The 10,005-nt window shown below is 44.1% G+C and overlaps 1 protein-coding gene across 2 annotated transcripts; it reads right to left on the bottom strand.

Moving 5' to 3' along the window:
* Positions 1 to 962: 962 nt before the first annotated feature.
* SIX4 (SIX homeobox 4) lies at positions 963 to 9,324 on the bottom strand. Of its 2 annotated transcripts, XM_084631359.1 has the most exons (4): positions 8,329 to 9,324; positions 5,211 to 5,905; positions 2,063 to 2,704; positions 963 to 1,036 (listed from the first exon to the last, which is right to left on the bottom strand). In XM_084631359.1, the coding sequence occupies exons 1-4, from the start codon at positions 9,171 to 9,173 to the stop codon at positions 1,008 to 1,010; spliced, it is 2,211 nt and encodes a 736-aa protein (XP_084487485.1). In that variant the 5' UTR covers positions 9,174 to 9,324; the 3' UTR covers positions 963 to 1,007. The 2 variants fall into 2 exon arrangements, with proteins under 2 accessions (XP_084487485.1, XP_084487484.1); XM_084631358.1 differs by lacking the exon at positions 963 to 1,036 and having other exon boundaries at positions 1,187 to 2,704.
* Positions 9,325 to 10,005: the final 681 nt, after the last annotated feature.

Below are 10,005 nucleotides of genomic sequence, written 5' to 3'. Positions count from 1 at the left end.
CCAGGCCTTTTAGGAGGATTAATTCATGCTTTAAGTACTGTTTATATTCACATTAGAGTTAAAAAAAAAAAAATTAACAGCGAGTAGTTCTTCATAGATCTGCATTATTAATTATTATTATTATTATTAAAGCTTAAGGTTGTGCTTTTTCATGTTAAAAAAAAATCCTATAGACAAATGGTGAAATCTGCTCCATTCATATGGAGCCTGAGTGTTCTGAGTGGAGTGCAGAGGGGTAGGGAGCTGAAATCTTTCCCCAACTCAGAGCCAGCAAATACCGCCGCTCCACATCTCCCTCAAACCATTAGGGGTTCCTGTTGCAGCCTATGGCCCTGTTGAAGAAAGCATCCCTTTGTTTAGGAAGGGCACATAAATACATGTTTTTGTGGGCATTTGTGAATCAGGGCCTCTGTGATGGAACAGCAGCTATAACCCCTCCACACCAGTTGCAGGGGGTTTTGGGGCCAGTGGAACCTTGTAAATGTAGAACCACCTTCCCTGGCCTAGCCCATCATAGCTGTCCATACTGGCCTATGTGAGGCTTTTCTTCATGGTTGCTCTGCCCACTGTACCTCTGTGGACCCCCCTCTGCAGGGCTTAAATGGTGCAGAGGGCCAAACTCTGGCCCTCCACACAGATGACAAATTTCACCCAAAACGACCCAGAGACCAACTTGTCTTACTCAGGAAAGTAGACACATTGACTTCAGTGGAGCTACTCACAAGAGTAAGGCTGGCAGAATCTGGCCCTGAGGAAGGATAATTGCACACAAGTGTTTTCATTCCTCTTGCCACTGTGCTTTAGTAACAAGGATATAAGGCCACTAGGAAGAAAGGCACGTGGAATTCTGTAAAAATACATTTAACTAATTTGAAAATTACTAAGTAAACAAAACATAACAAAAAAAAAAACCCAAACACAAAGATGGGAGAGAAAAATGTTCCAGTCTTGCAATAGTGGGAGTTCATTTTCTAGCTTCAGTGTGATTAACATTGTTCTTTTACAGTCTATTGATAAAACTCATCACTTGAAAATCCTACAAAAAAGTAAAACCTTGTTGAAAATAACTGTTTACTTCCTGTTCAAACGATAAAAATAAATTAAACAGTCAGAAAACATTTCAATGCACTGTATCTAAAGTGAAATAGACCAACGTAAACCATAAATAAAATCCATTGTACTAATAAAAAAGTCTCCTTTATAATAACTGAAATAATATTTACATTCATACTGGAGTGAAAGCTTTAGAGTTGCATAATTAGAGTTTCAAATGCACCCCCCGCCGCCCTTCTCCACTGAACTGGCAAAATGCTAGTCATAACATTTAGAAATCTGCACAAGTTTGAAGCAAGATTTTTGGGATGAACAGAAGTCTGCTGGAAAAAACAGCAACAATATTATTTGCAATTGTGTTTAGTTTCTTAACCTCAAACACCATGAAAGTAGCTTGTGAGGTATCGTCTATTTCCTTAAAATCTGTTCAATGCCCATGGACTAGAAGTAAACAACAAAGACTGCATTGTTTCTACCTTTTTATAAAGATATTTCATTTTCCTAGCTAATATTAGGAGTGTATACTTAATTATGAAATTCTGTTGTGGCATGAAGATTCTAGTCAAACTATTAGGGTTATATTAGTAGACCAGAGCAACGCACATCTCCTTGGTTGTTTAGCTTGTATTTTTTCTAACCTGCCTCCCTTAGTCTGGTTAAAAGAGCATATTGCATGCAAACAAAATGTGGCAACCTAATTCCATTATTGTAGATTCCCATGTACTTTAATGCAGATTACTCAAATGTTCTTCTGTTTTGAATTGTATTAGCATTTTCTTTAAATGAGAAAAAACGTGATGCTTTTTAAGGCCTCATGAGGAGACTTATCTACTGAAACCAAACGCAAGAAAAAGTTAAAAATCTTGCATATCTTCATCCATCTGAACTGTCTGGAGTTTGGCAAGCTCTTTTTTGTCCGTTTCCAGTTCTTCACAGACCGTGTCAACCATATTACTCATAACATATTTGGATTTTGGGTCCAGCATCATTAAGTTGCTGGTTGACTTACTCTCAGAATTGGATAAGAAATTCTCCTTGACATCAGGTGCTGACTGCAGAACTAACCTGTGCTCTCTGACAAAATCCAGATGAACTTGTGCAGATGGATGACTGACATGGTCTCCAGTTGCAGAAACTATTTCCCCGAGCGCAGGCTGTGCTGTAGACATTGACATGAGATCTTGACTGGTAATGAGGGAACAGTTCTGAAGAGTTGCATAGTTACTGTTGCTGACTGATATCACAGTAGATGTATTTGTTACAGATGCTGACATAGACTGACTCTCTGAGATACCAGAGTTCAGTTCTGCAGCATTTAAAAGAGAAGGTGGAGCTAGGGAAAAATTATGTGAGGGAGTTACATTTACTAAGGAGGAAGCCATGGACTGGAGGCCTCCACCAGCTACATTTTCAGAAGATACGTTTACATTTAGTTGTGCATTCTGACTGATGGGCATTAACTGAGAAAACACAAGGCTTCTTTCCAATCCTTCTTGTTTAACAGATCCTATTGCCTGACCTGAATTGGGAACTGTATACACCACTGCACTGGGAGCAAGAGGGCTAAAGAAAACCTTTCCTTGCTGCACTGTCGAAGAATCACTTGTAAAAGTCCCCCCATCTGATGTACTTGGATTTATTGAAATGTTACCTAGGAAAAAAAGAAAGTATAGATTATAGTTGATGGGAAGTTGTGTAATAATGCAAGTTATTCTAGTATACGCTTTGGTCTCCTCGGTTTTAGGAAATTTAAGCTAGAACTATAGGCAACATAGAAGCAACATTCTTTGGAGTATTTTAGAGAACATTAGGTATGAATGAATGAAAGCTCTTGAATATACAACTTACTTCTGAATTGAGAAAAAAGTTTCTGGTACGTTAACACCTTTCAAGCTCTCATTGAGTGGGCAAATAGTCCATACCCGTGTGATTAAAATGAACACGATTTGGCCTTCCTTTGTAGCTAGCACTAGATTTCCATCAAAGAATAGAAACATAAAAAGCTTCTAAGTAAAGACAGCTCAATGACAGACTAAAATTACACATGGAAAATTATAAAAAAAATCTCATGAAGTAAGTGACTACTGAGCTAAAAGCTAAGAGTGTAACCCTGCAGAGACATGTTCAAATAATACCTTTCACCAGGTTTTCTTTTTGCCAATTTAGTATTCAAAAGTGTCTTATTTTGTCTATCAACACTGATCCTTTGAATACATTTCTAAGAGCGCAGTCCTGCCACTTTTACTCATGTTGAATAGTAAATTACTCAAGCTGGATTCTCCCATTAAAATCCATAGGACTTCTTGTGAGAGTTCGGAGCTACTCAATGAGCAGAATTGGACCCAAAGTTGGTTATACAGCAAGTCCAGTAAGAGTCATTATTATAGCGTGTCTCTATGGACAAGATAAATTGGCTCTCAGAGCTGTTTCCACCTTTTGACATCTCCAATTCTCCATCTCTTTCCGGAAACTATTAGAATGATACTTGTAAGGGGCTGTAATTGGTTTTGTAGATACCTGTTTTATAACATGTACAGCACATAGCTACTTAGGGAGTGTTTAAAATGCGGACTCTTTACCTCCCCCTTAGTTTTCATTAGCTAATATTTTCAAGATGCTCCTAGAGACTTTTTTTTGGTTACCATAATTATTTCTGCCCAATGAATACACTAGAAAAATGAAGGAAGGAAATTGAAAGTTATGTAGGAATAAGATATAAATAAATTATAGCAGCTTGCTTAAGATAGCATGGAATGTATTTCACTATGAATACAAAACCAGTTAACCACTAGTCTCACAATTTAAAAACAGCTAAACAGTAAACATGGAGATTTCTGATTTTTCTCTACCCTAGAATCCCCACTGGGGATTCATCACACTCTGCCTAGTCAGGTGTCCTCTCTCTAATGTGGGAAAATGCTGACTGTTCCAGATAAAGGTTTACACAGCTTCTTAAGGCTGTCCAACACTCTTTCAGGGAGAGAAATTTCTTCCTCACCTTTGCTGGCTGTCAGCCTATGCCTTGGAACATGTACACTAATGGCCCTTGTAATTTCAGATGGTATTCAAATAAAATAGCTAATCTTTTTTGATCTCACTAAGCTATTTGTCCAATAACTTCCAATGACAGTGCGTCGCATAGTTCAGAATAATATCAGTGCTGATTTATAGTTTCCATCCTTCGTTACATTCCTCTTTACTGGAAAAATAATTAACTCCTTACACACATACACCACAAACAAGCTAAAACGCAGTACAATTTGATTGTTGTTATATTATTCATGGTCCTTGCTATTACAAAGAGATTCATATTTGGTTTAAACATTTTCCTAACAGCAAGATGCTGAAGATTAATAAATTATAGAATAGTTCAGCTTTGTATTTACTTTACTTTACCCAAATCAAAATAATGATCCAGAACTAGATTTGCTTTACACAGATTTTCTCCCTTACTATCCAGAAAAATCAATCCCTAATAAATGTTAAGGCAACCTCTAAAATAATCTTTTGAAAGGAGTTCATATAGTTGGTATGTTAATCCACGGTAACATACATTTCCCTAGGGCTGTTACCTTTACTCAAAGCATCTTAACATTTTATATCTACAAGGAATCACATATTTCTCTGATTTCTTTTTAGATTAGTTGTTCTTAATTATAGGATAGACAGATTAACAAGCACAATTGATCAGTCTTGTTGTTCCTGTATATTTAGTGGCTTTAACTTACTTTTACAAAATGCTTTGGTTAAAAAACAGTACATATTTTCTCTGATAGCTGCTGGGCTAGTTTTAAGACAGTATTAATCAATAATCTTTTCTTTTTTTACTTATTGATTTAACACATTTCTGGAATTGTGAAGATTAATACGGAAGGATTCCTAGAATGGTATTTAAAAAAAGACAGTCAAATACCAGACCTTCCTTTTTGCTGCATTAGAAAAAAAAAGTTCATACCCCACATAACTTGATCTTTGAAAATCGAGGGAACTGATTGTTACAGGGAGATGTTGTAATGTATGATTTCATGTACTGCACATTGCAGCTGCCAGGACGCTGTAACCATACACCACTGCACAAATATTACACACTATTAAAGATGAAATGTATTCCATTTCCCCCCCAAAAAGGTCTTTACTTTAGCAAACAAAACTTTTACCTTGTGAAGCTGCCACAGAAACAGGAGGCAGCTGCAGAGGAGAAAACCCGATGCTTCCATTAAGCAACTGGCCATTTGTTCCTGAATTAGGGATCTGGACAATGCCATACTGGTTTATTTGGACAGGAGCAGTAAAAGTAACTACAGACCCTCCATCTTGAGAAGCAACAGTTTGTATGCTTTCCCTTTTCACCTCAGTGCTTGGTATTAACCCTGGAAATGAGACAGGTACATTACTGGGGCTGTATGGTGTTGGTGCTGCTGCAGTGTTAGACACAGAAGCCTGGAGGATTTTGAAGTCCTTGACATCTTCAGAAGAAGACACTAATATGTCTGTGATTGACACTCCATTGCTCATAGCACTTGAAGTTGTTTTGGGTGGATTTAAAGTTACTGTCTGTGAAGTCCCCATGTTGAGACCATTGAGGATTACTCCATTGGGTCCCTGAAGAAAAGAGCTCCCATTAATAAAGACAGAAGAAGTACTGGCAGGAACTAGGTTTCCATTCAGCAAAACACCAGAAGAACTTAAAGATATTTTTGTGTTTCCAAGCTGCTGCATGTACACTGGCTCCATGTGATTGGGAAGGCTTAGGCTGGTAGCTCCATCGGACGAGCTGGGGAGTGGATGTGGAGATAAATCCTCCTGTCCCTTACTGGATTCGTCTTCTGTGCTAGGGTTGCCATCTGACTCACTATGGGGAAAGAAGGAAATACGATATTTCATTACAATGACATTATTCATAGGTTTTAAGTTCAGAAGGGGTCACTATGGCTATCACAGGCCATAAAACAATATCCAGCTATGCTTACTGTTTGCATTTGGTTTTTAAAGCAAGCCTTAAGTCCATTTAAGAGACAGTAAAGGTTAAAAAAAAAAAAAAGTAAAGCCTATCATGAGTAGTGTGAAACTTTACAGACTGGATTGTAGACCTGTAAGTATATTCTCTCTCTGTGGTCATCTACCCAAAATAATCAAAGGGAACTGCCTCAGGGCCATCTCTTTGCCTGCTAAATTGCCCTGTGGAATGATGTGTGCATGTGTGAAATCCAGCAAGCCCAAGAGCAGCCATTTGGTAAGTTATACTGTGCCTTGTGGCAGCTGTAAGAGGTAAACCAGGGTCCCAGTGAGCACTGTTAAACCCTGAAAGTATCTACTGTCTCCTGTTAAATAAAGCCAGGCTCACTGGATTCACTGATATTCTAAAGGGGAGACCGTGACCACCCCCAAATACCTCACACCCGGTTGCATTTCTTGAACGTCTAGATCTATCATGAAGGCTCCATTCTGTTCCAATTTCTCCTTTCCCAAGAGAGGAAAGTGACCCACGGGAACCTTAATTTACAAAAGAGACAAAGAAAATATTCCAGACTTCCCAGGGGGTGGTGAGGGGGAATCTATTGTGGTTGCATATAGTATGATCAAACATCCTGGTATTTGGTTAATTTTTATCTCTGAAGAATGGGATTACCCAGACTGCCACCAGCCTTTAAAAGCAGCACTGCTTTGATTTATTAGTTGAGACGAACCTAACAGTCTGAGAGAGAGTGACTCATGGAGGCAGATCCAGAGAGGGCTCCAGCCCAACTCTGCCTCCAGGTGCTTGGAAATGAAAAAGAAGGGTGCCTCTTTCCTCTCTCTTTTGTGCAGGGAGCAATTAATATTGGAAAGGATTTGGTGATCAAAACCTCCATGGAACACGCCCAGAAGTTTTCACCAAGGGAAGATCCCAACAACCTCCCCACAAGCCTTAGGGGTTGGGGTGTTAAATGTGCTGTGTGCCATCTAAATCCCTCCTTGTCCTGCCAAGACCCCAGTACACAGGTTCCCTCTGTTTCTGAGCCACCCAGGGCTTGGCTTTTACTGACTTGTCTGCTCTTGAGTGCATTTTTCTTTCTTTCTTAGTTTTTGTTGTTGTTGGTTGCTCTGTCTCTCTCCACAGCCATTTGTCCCTTTGATGTATCCCGAAAAAGGGGCGGGAGGGGGGGGAGAAGAGGCCTGGATCAGCACAATCGAGCCCTTGGTTGAGAAATGCCTTGAGGCCTTTTTCTGCCCACAACCTTTGGAAAGGAAGGAAGGGGGCTGGAATGTGGCTTGTATGCAGGGAGGTCACCTCCACCTGGCCGGCTGAAGGCGGTGGAATTCCCCCTAGCGGCCCCACTCCCAGCCCCCATGTCTCCTTAGCCCACAAAGGAGCAACGTGTATGGAGCCAGGGCTGTGCCTGGGTCCCCTGCCCCAGAGCCAGGGCAGGGCTTACTGAGCACAGACACAGAGCTGGGGATCCTGTTGTTGAGTCAAAATTGCAGGGACACACGTAAAGGGTGAAGAACGTGGGAAAAACCAGCTGACTGGGGTGTGTGTGTGCAGAGCTCCCCCCATCCCCAACAGTCTATCGACTAAGCCCCAGCCAGCTCCAGGAGACCCACTCGAAGGAGGCCCGTGGGAATCTCCCCATTGACTTCACCCGGCTTTGGATCAGGCCCGGTGGGAGCTAAGCGCCCGTGCTCCCCGCTCGGATCGCAGTGACACCCGATCCGAACCCGCTCAGAATCAGATTTCAAAACAGAGCAGCGGCGACAAGACGCCCCCGCCCCCACGACTTTAAAAACTCCGCAAATGATTAACTCTGTCAAATAAAGAGCTACCCGACTCCCCCAAGCATGGCACAGAGCTCAGCCGGGCGCAGCGTCTGCTGCCCGTGCGGGTGTGCGCGCAGGAGAGAGGAGCTGTGATTTTGAGGGGCGGGGGGGGGGGCACTTAGCAACTTCTCAGCCGCGATCACACGTTGCCTGTGAGTTGGGGGAAAAGTCGCAGACCTGCCCCGAGTTGGTTGCAGGAAACTTCCCTGCGATCGCCCGCTTCACTCTCTCTCTCACACACACACACACAGAGCCTGGGGTGCGGGGAGTGCAGGGGCTGTGTGGCTCCGGGGAGAAAGCGAAAGCTGGCGGGGGAGGAGGAGGAGACCTGAGCTCCGGCCCGGTGCCCAGCCCGCGGGCCGGCCGGCCGGCCTGGGGGGGGGGGGTGCGTGCAGGAGCAGGCTGCTGAAGGTAAGCGCCATGTTTGCACGGGAAGAAAGAGCCCGGGGCGGGCGAGCCAGGAAAGTTGGCGCTCACCTCTTGGACTGGGTCTCGGAGGGGTTGCGGTCCCGCTGCCGCCGGTTCTTGAACCAGTTGCTGACCTGGGTGAGGGAGAGCCCGGTGATCTTGGCCAGGTTCCGCTTCTCGGCCGGCGACGGGTACCGGTTCTGCTTGTAGAGCTCCTTCAGCGCGTTGCGGGACTTCTCCTTGAAGCAGTACACCGTCTCCTCGCCGTCCCAGATGGTCCGGGGCAGGGGGAACTTCCTCCGCAGCCGGTACTTGTCCACCGCCCCCAGGGGTCTGCCCCGGGCTCGCTCCGCCTCGGTGTAGCGAGCCTTGTACCACAGCTCCTGCAGCAGCGGGTGGTTGGAGGAGTCGAAGCTGTGGCCCTCCAGGATGCTGTAGAGCTCCGGGTAGATGCCCTGGTGGAAAGCCACCAGCGCCCGGGCTTTCATCAGGCTCTCGTTGCCACGTAGCAGATCGCTCTGGGGCAAAGACCAGAGGAACCTGGCCAGGCGGTCCAGGTTCCCACCTTGCTGCAGCGCCTCGCAGACACAGGCTACATGATCCGGGGAGAAAGCCAGGGGGGTCTGGGAGGAGGAGGAGGAGGAGGGAGAAGAGGAGGAGGCGGAGGCGGCATGGTGATTCCTGGCCAAAAGTTCAGTGTGGAGCCGTATCTGATCCGCAGCTCCCTCCCCCGCAGCCGCGGAGCCTGCTTGCTCCATGGGGAAAGGGGCAGCAGCCGGCGGGGGCGGTGGTGCAGGGTGGAGGGCTGCCCTTTCCTGGGGCATCGTGCCTGCTTCGGAGAGGATTTCCATCACATTCTCTTGCTTGATCACCACCGCGCTCGGGAGCTTGTCCGTGGGGGAGGCAGAAGACATGTTCCCCCCCCGCCCCCCTTTCTCTCTCTCTCTCGCCGCAAAGTCCACTCCTGCTTTCGGCTGGATCTAGCCGATCAGGTTTCTTCCCGGCCACGCAGTAACCATTAAGATAGCTGCTCTAGCAAAGTAGTGTAAACGGATCACTCCTCTCCGCGGCTCCCCCCAACGTGACTCCTCCGCTCGCTGCATACTATATGGTACAAGCAGCCTGTGGGCCCAGCCGAGCCCACTCATTGGCCATTTCACATTTTGGGGGCGGAGGATCCGCGGTTTCTATAGAAACCGTCAATCAAACTCCCTTATTCCTCCCCCCCTCCAACTTGAAACACCTATACCTGAAGTTAGAAAGGGTTGGTGGTGTTTTGTTTCTTCTTTCCTCTTGTGTTTGTTAGTCAAGTTACTTAAAGGATGTCTCAGCACTATAAAGCAGGGAATTTCATCATTAGCAGCGCAAAGGAAAGCTCAACACAACGATTATTAAACAGGGGAGAAAGTCACCTTTTAAAATTAGTTGGCTAAACTAGAAATATAAACCAGAGAACATGTTGCCACCTCAGAATTCCAGCATATGCATGTGGAGATGGGATCATTTATTTATTTATTTATTCATCTGACCCCCTTTAAAACACAGCAGCTCCCCAAGAAGATTAAACAGTAAAAAAAAAAATACCAAAACCAAAACAAAAATTCCAAGATCAAATGGGATTGTGAAAGATCAAGAAGAATCTGTTACAAACCCTTAAATGAAGCGTCTTATTTTTCAAATGTTAAAGCATATACTATAAATAGCGTGGCATAAATACACAAAACATGAAAGAAATGAAACTATACT

The sequence above is a fragment of the Lepidochelys olivacea genome, assembly GCF_965140295.1.
Source record: "Lepidochelys olivacea isolate rLepOli2 genome assembly, chromosome: 6".
Lineage (NCBI taxonomy): Eukaryota > Metazoa > Chordata > Testudines > Cheloniidae > Lepidochelys > Lepidochelys olivacea.
This window is presented reverse-complemented; position numbering and strand designations above follow the sequence as displayed.